This window comes from Lithobates pipiens, unplaced genomic scaffold (assembly GCF_037356315.1).
Source record: "Lithobates pipiens isolate NorthernLeopardFrog02 unplaced genomic scaffold, aLitPip1_a1.2 Scaffold_8, whole genome shotgun sequence".
In the NCBI taxonomy this organism is placed as follows: domain Eukaryota; kingdom Metazoa; phylum Chordata; class Amphibia; order Anura; family Ranidae; genus Lithobates; species Lithobates pipiens.
The window spans coordinates 643,067,057-643,081,283 of record NW_027507903.1 but is presented as its reverse complement, the minus strand read 5'-3'; the positions used below and the strand labels follow the sequence as shown (position 1 = coordinate 643,081,283).

Sequence of the window (14,227 nt, the reverse complement as noted above, 5' to 3'; positions counted from 1 at the left end):
ATGCACTGCTGTGATTGCTGGCTGATGATTGGCCAAGCATGCACTATGACCCGCATGCTTGGCCAATCACAGCGCCGGCAGCGAGGAGAGGCATAATTGGCCACAGGCAGGATGCCCGTGGCCAATTATGGCTCAGGGGGTTTAGTACACGCCCCACACTATATAAGGCTGCCTGCACGGCGGCCTTGCGTAGTGTGTTGCAGGTGGCTCAGAGACAGATAGGCAGAGACAGTGTCTAAATTTCTTTTGAACCTAGTGCAATTACAGTCGGTGTATTGTGCCACCTGCACAGAGTACACCTGAAGCTACCCTAATTGCTGGTGTTGTTCTAGTCCTATACCACAGGCAGCTGCAGCAGTTACAGTCAGTGTATTGTGCCACCTGCACAGAGTACACCTGAAGCTACCCCAATTGCTTGTGTTGTTCTAGTCCTATACCACAGGCAGCTGCAGCAGTTACAGTCAGTGTACTGTGTCATCTGCTCAGTGTGCACGTAAAGTTACCCCAATTGCTGGTGTTCTCATCTCCCTGCAGGCCATTAGTATGTCTGGAAGAACAAGGAGAGGCAGACAGTCACAAGCCAATAAAAGAGGGCAAGCAGGATCCTTGTCTAGAGGCAACAGTACAGGTCATGGACGCGGTGCATCATCATCAGCAAGTGGCAATGGGACACGCTTGTCCTTATTTTCGACAGCTGGACGTGTTGAGCTGAAGACTTGGTAGAGTGGATGACCAAGCTCTCCTTATCCTTTCTCACCCAGGCTCAGGGTACTGGCAAAGCAGCTGCCAACGTGCCCTCTTTCCTCGTCTCAATGGCATCAGTCACTCCTTCCTTAGACCCACTATGTCCTCCTGAGGAGTCCCCCGAACTGTTTGAGCACAGTGTTGGGTACATGCTTCAGGAGGAAGCGTTTTGAAAGCTCTGATGATGATACCCAGCTAGAGGAAGGCAGTAGCATGAGCCCAGAGAGAGGGGATGCCCAAGAAGGACAGCAATCTGGCAGTCATGTTCCACCAGCTGCAGCATACTGCCAGGTTTGCTCCAGTGATGAGGAAGGAGGGGATGATGAGGTCACTGACTCCACGTTGGTACCTGATAGGAGAGAGGAGGTGGCACATCTCCAACAAGGCAGAATGCCCTTCAGGGGGCCAGCTTAAGGGCAGCACAACGACTGAATCACACCGCAGAGCTCCGCCAGTGCAGACGAGTGCATCAGATCACACCGATACTATTTGCAACATATGTCTCAAGCCTATCTCACGTGGCCAAAACATCAGCCCCTTGGGCACCACATGCTTGACCAGACATATGTTGACCTGCCATGCAGCTCGTTGGCAGGCATACCTTAAAGACTCACACCAAAGAACAAAGCGGACCTCTCCTTGCTCCTCATATGCTGGGATCTCCAACCCCACTATACCTTCAGTCCTCTCTGAAACCTGTACTGAGAGGAATGAAGGTGTAGAATTAGGCACGTCACAGCCAAGTACTTGCGGGCACTCTTCTAGCAGTACACCGACATCCGATTGTAGCAGGCAAATTTCCCTGCCCCAGCTGCTGGACCACCGAAAGAAGTTCTCTCCCAGCCATCCACATGCCCAGCGGTTGAATGCTAGCTTCGCTAAATTGCTAGCACTTCAACTGCTGCCTTTTCAGTTGGTAGACCTGTGAGTTTGTACAATGTGCGGTTCCTCAGTGACAGGTTCCCAAACGCCTCTTTTTCTCACGGAAGGCGATGCCGGCTCTCTTCCGGCATGTGGAAGGCAATGTCCTTGCCTCGCTGGACAGGGCGGTCAGTGGTAAGGTGCATATTGCTGCTGACTCATGGTCCAGCAGGCATGGACAGGGACGTTACCTATCTTTCACGGCGCATTGGGTGACTCTTCTGGCAGCTGGGAAGGATGCAGGACAAGGTGCAGTAGTGTTGGAGGTTGTTCCACCACCACACCTCCAAAATGCTACTACTGGTTGTGACACACCTCTCTCCTCCACCCCCTCCTCTTCTTTTTCCTCCATGGCCTCTTCCTGTGCTTTGTCCTCTGAACTAGTGGTACTCCGTAGGTTCAAGGGGCTACGCAAGTATGCAGGCAAAAAGATGCCATGCTGTGCTTGCGCTGGTGAGCTTGGGGAACAGGAGCCACACTGGGGCAGATATTCTGTCAGCTCTGCAGGGGCAGACTGAGAGGTGGTTAATGCCACACCAGCTTAAGCCAGGAATGGTGGTTTGCGACAATGGCACCAACCTCCTCTCCCCCCTCCGACAGGGACAACTGACCCATGTGCCCTGTGTGGCTGACGTGCTTAACTTGGTTGTGCAGCGGTTCTTGGGCAGGTACCTGGGCTTACAGGATGTCCTGAGGCAGGCCAGGAAAGTCTGTGTGCATTTCCACCGGTCATATAATGCCAGTGCTCGGCTGGCTGAGCTCCAAAAGGAATTGAACCTGCCCAAGAACTGCCTTATCTGTGACATGCCCACCAGGTGGAACTCAACGTTGGCCATGCTGCAGCTGCTGCACACGCAGCAGAGGGCTATCAATGGGTACCTGTGCAACTATGGCACCAGGTCAGGGGAGCTCATTTTTTTCCCCACGCCATCAGGGATGCATGCACTGTCCTGTAACCATTTGAGGAGGCCACGAGGATGATGAGCAGTGACAGTGCATGCATCTGTGACACTGTACCTCTTGTCCACCTGTTGGAGCACACACTGTGTGGAATAATGGACAGGGCACTTGAGGCAGAACAGAGGCAGGAAGAGGAGGATTTCCAAGCCTTTCAAGGCCCCCTTTATCCAGACAGTGTTCCAATCACACAGGAGAGGAGGACTTCCTTGCCTCTCAAGGCCCCCTTTATCCAGACAGTGTTCCTGCTGTCCCGCCAATCACACAGGAAGAGGAGGAGGAGGATTCTGTCAGCATGGAGGAGGAGCCTGGCACTCAGCATCAGCAGCAGTCTTTTAGGGATGATTTACAGTCAGGGAGGAGGTAGCTGCGAATTATGTCGTCCTTAGTGACTAATGACTCTGGATCGAATGCCTAAACTAACCTACGCTGCATGGCCTCCCTGATCCTACAAAGCCTGCAGAAGGATCCTCGTATTCAGCGTATCAATGAGAGACATCATTACTGGCTGGCAACTCTCCTTGATCCATGGTACAAGGGTAAGGTTGCATCTCTAGGAGGCCTTGCAGAAAGGTCTGTGCAACGCGTTCCCAGAGACTGTGAGGTTACAAATTCCTGGTCCTGGACAACTTGTTGCTGAGGCTTTGGTCAGTCACAGAAGGAGCGGTGGAGAAGGTGGCCATCTGACCGATGCGTTCAGACCATTTTATAGTCCGCAGCCCCAAGGTATTATTGGTTCCAGCAATCATCGCCAGCGACTGATTTACATGGTGCAGTAATACCTAGGGGCAAGGTCAGACTTGGACACCTTTCCCACTGAAAATCATCTGGGTTACTGGGTCTTGAGGCTGGATCACTGGCCAGAGCTTGCACAGTATGCAATTGAGCTACTGGCCTGTCCTGCATCCATGGTTCTTTCAGAACACACATTCAGTGTGGCTGGAGGCTTTGTAATCGATCACAGGGTGCGCCTGTCCACCGACTCAGTCGATCGACTGACCTTCATAAAGATGAATCTGTCTTCGATCACCACCAGCTACCAAGCACCTGAAGCTGATGTAACCGAATAATTTTTTTGAAATGTCACATCCCTTCAAACTGCCTATGCTCATGCTGAGTGACTATCCTGTTATGCTGACTGACGATCCTCTGCTTCCTCAATGATCCTGCTGATAGCTTGGCAGAACATTTTTGGTTTTGGGCACCGCCACCAGTGGCTAAGGCCCAATTTTTCAGCCCCTGTTTAACAGGGGCATGTAATTACAATTTTTGATGCAATACTTTGCAGCAGGGCTCATTCCTGCACTCCAACCAGAGTATCTATGAGGACTTACAGTGTTGTGGCACCAGCACCACCACAACCACCAAAGGCCCAATTTTTCTACCACTGTTCAACAATGGTATTTAATTACAATTCTTGATATAATAGTTCACAGCAGGGCATTCCAGCACCCACCAAGAGTCACTTTGAGGGCTTACAGTGTTGTGGCAACACCAACACCTTAGGTCCAAATTTCTGCATAGCATATAGGACAGGCCACTACTTTCAAACATCCAACTTACAAATGTCTCCTACTTGCAAACGGAAGGAGAAAACAGGAAGTAAGATGAAAAAAAGATGGATGGCAAAAAAATTATACAGGAGTGATAACCTTTCCCTATGTTTTCCAAAAAGCTTAAAAATAGATTTTTTTGACTGGAGCTACACTTTAAAAATGTACCAGTTCAAAATTGCAAACACATTCTACTTAACACAACAAACCTACACAGTCCCTGTCTTGTTTGCACCGCCTGTATACTGCTGTTCTGAGTATATAGGAACTGGGGGCCCCACACCTTTTCTTTTTTTAATTTGGGTACGGGTTCCCCTTACTATCCGTACAAGACCCAAAGGGGCTGGTAATGGGCAGGGGGGCTACCCATGCAATTTTTTTCAATGATTTTCATCCGTATTGCCGGGCCCAGACATTACATTAAAACCGCAAACAGTTTTAAATGACTTTTTTCGTTAGAAATGTCATTTTGTGCAGGGACTGTTCTAAGCACGGGAAACATGTGCCACTTCACAGGCATACTATAGACACCCCCCAGGCACAATATTTAAAGGAATATTTCACTTTTTTTCACTTTAAGCGTCATTAAAATCAGTGCTCCTGTAAAAAAAAATGCAGTTTTTAAAACTTTTTTTTTGCATTGATACATGTCCCCTGGAGCAGGACCCAGGTCCCCAAACCCTTTTTAGGACAATAACTTGCATATTAGCCTTTAAAATGAGCACTTTTGATTTTGAATGTTCGAGTCCCATAGACTTTAATGGGGTTCCAAAGTTCATACAAATTTTCGGTCCGTTCTCAGGTTCTGGTGCGAACCGAATCGGGGGTGTTCGGCTCATCCCTATGCAAAACCTAACAGGTAAGGAGAAATACAGTAATGGTACACTATGTAGTATATTTACCGTAGCCTTGGAACTCGTCACTTGGCCAGCTGTAGTAATAGATGGAGTCTTACACAAGTTGTCAATTAACCACTTAAGAAGTTTACTGAGAAAATACTTAGCACAATACACAAAGTGGTAATTTACATATAAAGAATGCCAATAGATAACAGTCAATGTGTACATGAAACTTCAAAATTCAATGACCACCATAAGGATGTACATGAGGACAGGTGCACAGTAAGGCAGATGCCCAATATCCTCAAACACTTATATTGAGCGCCTTCCCACTGACCACCAAGCATGCACTCCAGATCTACAATAACTGTTGTGAACACACTAGTACACACAATAAATATATCCTGTGCTCAAGGGCTCCCCCTAGGTTGTAATGCAGGTTGTAATGTAATGTTCGCTTCTGCAAAGTGAACTACAGTACTTTGTAGAAAGTGATAGAAGTCCCTTGTCTTCTTGGTCTTCAGCTAGCTCAGGATATTAGACTGCAGTATTTGTAAATCCAACAGGGAAAACAAGTGTACAGCAGACTGTATGATAGGTGATGTGCTGATAATAGTGTACTTGCAAAACAGAAGGCACTTATAATACTTCCTCCTTAGAAGTGGTTGTGATGCAGCATTAACTTTATAGCACAGGGAAAACAACCTTGAAGTTCCACTGTATGCAGCGTATAGATAAATGAGAACACTTCTGTGGGACTACAAGTCTCACCAGCAGTCTGTAACTAAATAACACAGCAACAGTGCACTATAGTGATCTGGGCAAGTGCCCGCTCACCACAACAGGCCCAGATGCTTGCAAGACTCATATCCTGGTATCTCAGTCCCGGTCCAAGCTGGCATCGTTACACCGCACCGCTCCTTCTGATGACTGATATAACTGTAATGCAGGGAACCTTTAGAAAACTTGGATCCTCCAGTCCATCCGCACGCTGGTCCAGCTGACTGTGCTCTGCAACTCCTCAGAGGCCAACGATTCCGCCCCGCCCTTTCCAGGCCGCAGTCCGTCTGTCACACACAGATCTTACTACAGTCAGGCTTTGAATGGCATCCCAAGAAGCCAGGAAAATGGCCACGCTGCCCCTTTTATGTCCCTACCCAGCAAGCTGTTCTGTGACCTGGCATTATGGGTAGGGGAACTGGGCATTGTGGGTCAGTAGTTCACAGACTGCGTTTTAGCACGAGTCGCTTCCTCATTCACTATATCTCCCACAATGCTTTGGAGTGTGGCTTTCATGAAACCAAACAAAAGTCTTGATAATAATAATCATTAAATAGAAAGGACACTAGAGGGAGCCAAACTCTTATTTAAAGAACATTACATTGTTTGACATAGTAACTTGGGTGGCAAAACCCCTGCGCTACACTTATTACAGCCTTCCCTGTAGCAAAGTGTGTTGTAAGGGTTTACAACCACTTTAAAACAGTTGTAAACCACAGCATTTAAAGAAAAAAAAACGAAAACCTTTCCCCATAATGTGCTAGTATGCATGCCTTAGAACAAAGCGCTCTAACAGGGCTTTCTTCCTCCCCTGGCCTTCCCTCTGGGTTTGTGGGCTCCAGCTGTATGTGTGGCTGGAGCCCACAATGACGTCACTCCCACGCAGGCAGAGAGCATTTGAGAGGTGGTGAGGAGACGTTGTATCGGCTTTAACCCTTTGAACTCCATGCTGCACACAGTGGTGGGGCTGCTTGCAGAGTGCTGCCTTGCACTTGAATGGGTCACAGTCAGTGGGTGCTATACCTGCTGAAAGCAACAGGGGGTATAGTTGGTGAACATGCCCAGCTGCTGCCTCTACAGCTAAAACATGGTGGTTAAGGGGCAGTAAAAGCACAGCTCAACAGCAGGGTTTTACTGCACCTCAACAATTAAATGCTTTAATCAATTTTAAAAAAGTTTATTTTTTTTGTACATTGATACATGCTTATTTAACCACTTACCACCCACCAGCCACCATATGACGTCCTGGGCTTTGTGGAGGTATATCTGAATGATGGGTGCAGCTACAGGCATCATTCAGATGTCAGCTTTTTCAGCCAGAGATTCCCTACACCATAAGAATGATCATAGCGGCTGGGTAGCTGCTTGATCATTCTTACGGGCGGCGGAAGGGGACACCCCCCACCTCCGGTGCTTCTACTGACCCACCGCTGCGATCGGTGAGTCAGAGAACAGATCTGCCAGCCCCAGATGGTGACCATAGATATTTTCGGTGGACCAGATGGTCGCCGGAGTCTCTATGATCGTCGGCTGCCGGGCGCGATGTTATGACGTCATGCCCGGCCTCTGCATTCAAACAAATGGCGCCGCCTCGGCTGGCAAGCCAAGATCGTTATTTTTTTATTTTATTTCAGACTTCCCAGCCTAGAGGTGAGATGTGAGGTCTTATTGACCACATATCTTACTGTAAAGAGGACCGATCGTGCCATATTCCTATTACAAGGGATCACATTTTTTTTTTTAGTGTCAAACTAAAAAAAATGTAAAGTAAAATTAACAATAAAAAAATTATTATTATTTTTAAAACAAAGTGCCCCTGCCTCCCGTGTGCTCACACACAGAAGCGAACGCATACGTAAGTCCCGCCCACATATGAAAACGGTGTTCAAACCGCACATGTGAGGCATTGCCGCGAACGTTGGAGCGAGAGCAATAATTCTAGCCCTAGACCTCCTCTGTAAATCAGTAAACTGTAACCAGTGAAGAGTCGCCTATGGAGATTTTTAAGTAGATTGGCACCATTCCAACGAGCGTTTGCAATTTTGAAGCGTGACATGTTAGGTATCTATTTACTCGGCGTAACTTCATCTTTCACATTATGCCAAAAAAATTGGGCTAACTTTACTCTTTTGTATTTTTTTAAAGCACAAAGCATACGCATTTAAAAATTTGCTGCGCAAATACCATGCGAGATAAAAAGTTACAATGACCGCCATTGTATTCTCTAGGGTCTCTGCTAAAAAAAAAACATATTTAACCACTTGCCGCCCGCCCATTGTCAAATGACGGCTGCAAAGTGGTTTCAAAATCCTGACTGGACGTCATAGACCGTCCTCAGGATTTTGAGCCGCTGCTCGCCCCCGGGGGCACGCATCGCGGCGATCATTGTTGCGGGGTGTCAATCTGACACCCCGCAACTACGATCTCAGTAAAGAGTCTCCGATGGAGACTCTTTAACATGTGATCAGTCATGTCCAATCACAGCTGATCACAGTATAAAGAGGAAGAGCCATTGATTGGCTTTTCCTCACTCGCGTCTGTCAGACGTGAGTAGAGGAGAGCCGATTGATTGCTCCTCTGACATGGGGGGTCTGTGCTGATCGATTATCAGCACAGCCCCCCCGAGGATGCCCACACTGGACCAGCAGGGACGCCACCAGACCACCAGGGATGCCCAGTAGCAGGTATGCCACCCTAGACCACCAGGGATGCCAGTCAGTGCCCACGATGGATGCCAATCAATGCCCACAATGGATGCCAATCAGTGCCCACAATGGGCATCACTGATTGCCATGCATTATTGTTTGGCACTGATTGGCATCCATCAGTACAATACAGTGCCCATCCATGCCAATGATCAGTGCCCATCCATGCTGCCTGTCAGTGCCCATCCATGCCCATCTGTGCCACCTAGCCATGCCCATCTGTGCCGCCTATCCATGCCCATTCGTGCCGCCTATCCATGCCAATCTGTACCAGCTATCCATGCCAATCCGTGCCAGCTATCAGTGCCAATTTGTGCCACCTATCAGTGTCCATCCGTGTCGCCCATCAGTGACCATCAGTGCCACATATCAGTGCCCATCAATGCCACCTCATCAGTGGCACTTCTTTGGTGCCACCTCATCAGTGCCGTCTTATCAGTGCCCATCAGTGAAGGAGAAAACGTACTTATTTACAACGTTTTGAAACTGAAACAAAAAAAAAATATATTTTTTCAAAATTTTCGGTCTTTTTTTATTTGTTTAGCAAAAAATAAAAGCCGTAGAGGTGATCAAATACCACCAAAAGAAAGCTCTATTTGTGGCAAAAAAAATTATAAAAATGTCATTTGGGTACAGTGTAACATGACCACGCAATTGTCATTCAAATTGCAACAGCGCAGAAAGCTCAAAATTGGTCTGGGTGGGAAGGTAAGTGCCTGGTATTGATGTGGTTAAATATCGTGCCGGGGGGGGGGGGGGTCTCCTTAGTATGCCTGTAAAGTAGTGTATCTGTCCAATGTTTATAACAGTACCACTGCAAAATGACATTCCTAAAGGAAAAAAATGTCATTTAAAACTGCTTGCGGCTGTAATGTATTGCCGGATCCCGGCAACATAGATTAAAATCATTGAAAAAAACAGCATGAGTTCATTGAAACTTGTCCGGTCCTTGCTGGACCAGTTACATTTCCATCCATCTATGGGCAGGTTTAGTAGCTCCTGATGTTTTCTTATGCCTGGGGAGCTCACTAAGCCTCCATGTACAGAAGTTCTTTAGGGTCCATTCACATGTGGAGCAGACATGTGTGTCCAGTGCAGGGCTCTCTTATCAGCACAGGGATGGACGGGCATTGTGTGCATATCACTGTGCCAGCGTCCCATTCACTTCTATTGGGACCCACACCTGTATGTTATATTAGGATACAGAGGCTGTGTCCATGCAGCCTCATGTCCAAGTAGATATGAATGGGGTGCTGACATGGGGATGGGCACAACACCTATGTGCTGATAGATGACAGCCCTGCATGGGAGATGCATGTTTGCACCTCTTGTAAATGGACCCTTACTAAAAATTAATCGCCAAGAATCATTAACGCGATCTTAACTAAAGTGTTTCACAATTCTTTCTATTCAAAGCATTCTCTCTGCTCTTCTGAAACCACAGCCCTCAGAAGAAAGGAAGAGAAAAACAGTCTGCCAAAAATCAAAACATTCTTTATCAGTTGAACTTAAGTATAAACATTGTAACAATTTGTCAATGGAATAGACTTTGTGTGTAAGTGAAAAAAGTTTAACCACTTAACCTTTTTCTGACATTTGTTGGTTTCAAGTTAAAATCATTTTTTACTTTGCTAGAAAATTACTTCGAACCCCCAAAGAATATATGTTTTTTTTTTAGTAGAAACCCTGGAGAATAAAATGGTGGTTGTTGCAATATTTTATGTCACGCTGTATTTGCGCAGCAATCTTTCAAATGCAATTTCTTTTTTTGAAAAAATGACTAATGAATTTAAAGAAAAAAAAAACTAACCAGTAAAGTTAGCACTTTTTTTTTTGTGTGTAATGTTAAAGATTTTATGTCGCGAGAATCCTGAAAGTATGTTACTGTTACCTGTTGGCTGAGTAGAGGCAGTCTTAGCAGCACAGAGGAGAGGACACCACTCAGTTTGGCTGTGTAGGTAGAGAGGAAAGGGGGTCCGAGAGAAGGGCACAGGAGGGGAGGGGGTCCGAGAGAAGGGCGCAGGAGGGGAGGGGGTCCGAGAGAAGGGCGCAGGAGGGGAGGGGGTCCGAGAGAAGGGCGCAGGAGGGGAGGGGGTCCGAGAGAAGGGCACAGGAGGGCAGGGGGTGCGAGAAAGGGGCACAGGAGGGGAGAGGGTTTGAGAGAAGGGCACAGGAGGGGAGGGGGTTCAAGAGAAAGGCACAGAATGGGAGGGGATCCGAGAGAAAGGCACAGGATGGGAGGGGATCTGAGAGAAGGGCACAGGATGGGAGCGGGTCCAAGAAAGGGCACAGGAGGGGAGGGGGTCCCAGAGAAGAGCACAGGAGGGGAGGAGGTCGGAGAGAAGGGCACAGGAGGGGAGGGGTCCCAGAGAAGGGCACAGGAGGGGAGGGGACCCAGAGAAGGGCACAGGAGGGGAGGGGGTCCGAGAGAAGGGCACAGGAGGGGAGGGGGTGCGAGAGAAGGGCACAGGAGGGGAGGGGGTGGGAGAGAAGGGCACAGGAAAGGAGGGGATCAGAGAGAAGAGCACAGGAGGGAAGGGGGTCCGAGAGAAGGGCACAGGAGGGAAGGGGGTCCGAGAGAAGGGCACAGGAGGGGAGGGGGTCACTATAGAGAGCAGGAATATGCTCTGAGATGTCTAAACTAGAGCAGGGAGAGATAACAGGGGGGGGGTGATGGTCTCCCACAGACATTGTGAGAGATAAATCAGGAGTGATAGAAATGAGTGGAGGAGGGGGGAGGAGGGAGAGAAGCCGCTGTCCAGAAGAGGGAAAGTTGTATACATGTAGACTGAATCAGGAAAGTGCTGATACCTTCCCAACCTCACGTGCCTCGCCTGCTTCCCTCTACTGTTGCTGAAAGACAAGTACTGTGTACTGTGCAGGCGGGGGGGGGCGGGTGTAGTGCTACGATCTACATGTAGGGGCAAAGCCGCTCTCTGCCTGTATTATATGCTGCAGAATGGGAAGGGGTTGTACCCAGCAAACTGCGTCCTCTTCTCACATTAAATAATCCCACCCAGGGCAGATGCCCCTTCTGCCCATCCCTAGTACCGGAGAACATGCTGCACAGGAATGTCCATCTTAGTGCCCCCAACACCAACACTGACACCACTCCTCAGTGTACATGGAATAGGAGGAGGAAAGAGAGGAGAGGTGACCACATCCTATCCCTTCACAGCAACCGCACTGCATCCTCAGAATCTGATCTTTGGTGCCACCCAAAACAGAGAGACCACATGTGGGGCAGAGGGTGGGGGAGGGGAAGGAAAGGTTCCCAGTGTCACTCACTGTGATAACTTCCTGGTTAGAGAATTAGAGGAAAACAAATGTTGGATAGATAGATCATCTTGTCTTAGTGACTGTCCAATAGCAGTGACTCCTGTAGTTGGTTAGTTATTCCAACCAATCACAGTGAACTGTGAGGTAGGAAGAAATATCACTTAAGTGTCTCCAATAAATGATCTTTCCACCAATCTGACCCCCTCTCACTGTGACATCATTAGTCTCTGGGCAGAGTTCTGACTATTAAAATTATTCCCTATTCCTCCCACAGATCTTTACACAACCTCTCCATACCCATATCCCAGCATGGAGGGGCTCAGTGAAGGTGGTGGTGAAGGTGTGGAGATGTCGGATCGGGTCACACAGATCATAAAAGGAGATCCGTCCGACCTCATAATCCAGATCTATCCTGACTCTGTTACTGGAGGGATTGGAGGGTAAGGGGATCTGTTTACTGTCATGTCTCACCCTATACTGATCACCATTCCTGTACAAACACCAGGACTTCTTATTATATCCAATCTGTGACTCCTCTCCTCTCCTCTCTATACTGGGGTAACACATCCCGACTACCCATCCATCTGATCCCCCGACATCCACTTCCCAGTAATGTCTCCCTGAGGAGAAACTCCGACTGCTCAACACCTGAGAATAATACTGGAATCTCTCTGGTGTTTGTGGACAATTCTGTTTTCTATCTGACAAGGATACAGTTTTCCTGTCATCTGATATATGGAGATTATTATGAGCTGTATTTACATCCAGTAATATGTCTGCAGCTCCCTGTATATAGGAGGATACATTTACCTCTGTTATTATATCAGATAATGTGTGTAATGTGTGTGATATCCCATCCACATCCAGACCCCCTCCATCATGGAGGAGCTCCTCATGTCTCTCTCTGTCCTCATTATCTCCATCCTCAGTATCACACAAGTCACCTGTGTCTGATTCCTGTAAGACAGTCAGTGGATCCGTCACGTTACACAGCTCCTCAATGTGACGCAACTTCCTGGACAGCTCCTCCTTCTTTATTTCCAGATCCCGGATGGAGATGGAGATCCGCTCTGCCCTCCCGGAGATTTCCCTCAGGACTCTCTTCTCCAGGTCTTCCAGACGTCTCCTGAGATCTCTAAACAGGACAGTGACTCTCTCGGTGTCACCAGCGGCTTCTTCTTCTACTTTCCTCCGGTGTTCCTGCAGACTCTGGACTCTTTCCTCCGTCTCCTCTCTCTTTGTCAGAAGTTTCTGCAGAACATTCCTCAGTGTCTCCTTCTTCTTCTCAGAAGCCTCATCCAGTGACTCCATCTCATGTCCTTTATGTCCCCCAATCATACAACAAGACACACAGATACAGGCCTCATCCTCAGTGCAGTAATACTCCAGGATCTTCTTATGGACGGAGCATTTCCTGCTCTCCATGGACAAGGTGGGGTCACATAAGACGTGTTCTGGGGACTTTTTGTGGACTCTCACGTGTTTATCACACAGAGAAACCTCACAGTGCAGACAGGATCTAACAGCAGTTACAGGAGAGTCCACACAGTGAGTACAGAAGACCCCGGACTCCTCCTGATGTGGCTGAGCAGACAGGAAATTCCCCACTATGTTACGTAGTGTTATGTTCCTTTGCAGTGCAGGCCGATCCGGAAACTTCTCTCTGCATTCAGGACAGGAATATCCTCCAGACCCCTCCTGTGTATCCAGCACATGATCAATACAGACCCGGCAGAAGTTGTGTCCACATCTCAGGTTTACAGGATCTGTATAAATGTTCAGACAGACGGAACATTCCAACTCGGCTCTTAGATCAGAAGACGCCATCGCTGACAGCAGACGAGGAAATGAAATGAAGTTCTCTGACACCGGAGAAGAATGCAGTTGGGAGGGTCACTTCCTCCTACACAGGGCGAGGCTGGGCTGTGACTTGTACTTTATTCATAGGGTTAGGCAGGTATATGATTGGATACAAATAATAAGAAATTCTCACTAATAATAATTTACCTATTTCAGAAAAATGCTCATCCTGTATTTAGGGTTGCCACTTTTTCTTCAAGCCAAACCCGAACACTTTAGCGGTGCACAGTTTTTTTTTTTCGTAAACACTATAGCGGGGGTCTCCAAACAAAGGGCCAGTTTACTGTCCTTCACACTTCAGAGGGGCCGGACTGTGCCCATTGGGAGTAGAAAATGCCCTGATGTCAGTGGGAAAAAATAATGCCCTATCGTTTGTTTCAATGGGAGTAATTGCGCCCCATCATTGGTCTTGGTGGGAGGAACTGTGCCCCATCATTGGTGTCAGTGGGAGGAATAGTGCCCCACCCATCATTGAGCACAGCTGTGTCAGGTGGAAGGTGTCTGCAGCTCCTCCAGGTGATCGGTGTGAGAGGGGAGTGGTGAGGAAATCTCTCCCAGCTCTCCTGGCCCCTTTCTGGGGAAGCTATGG

The 14,227-nt window shown here is 48.0% G+C and overlaps 1 protein-coding gene across 1 annotated transcript; it reads right to left on the bottom strand.

Annotated features, from left to right (window-relative positions):
• Positions 1-5,135: 5,135 nt before the first annotated feature.
• LOC143961624 (E3 ubiquitin-protein ligase TRIM39-like) lies at positions 5,136-13,880 on the bottom strand. Its single transcript, XM_077470947.1, has one exon. It carries the CDS (start codon positions 13,603-13,605, stop codon positions 12,031-12,033), a length of 1,575 nt encoding a protein of 524 aa, XP_077327073.1. The 5' UTR covers positions 13,606-13,880; the 3' UTR covers positions 5,136-12,030.
• Positions 13,881-14,227: the final 347 nt, after the last annotated feature.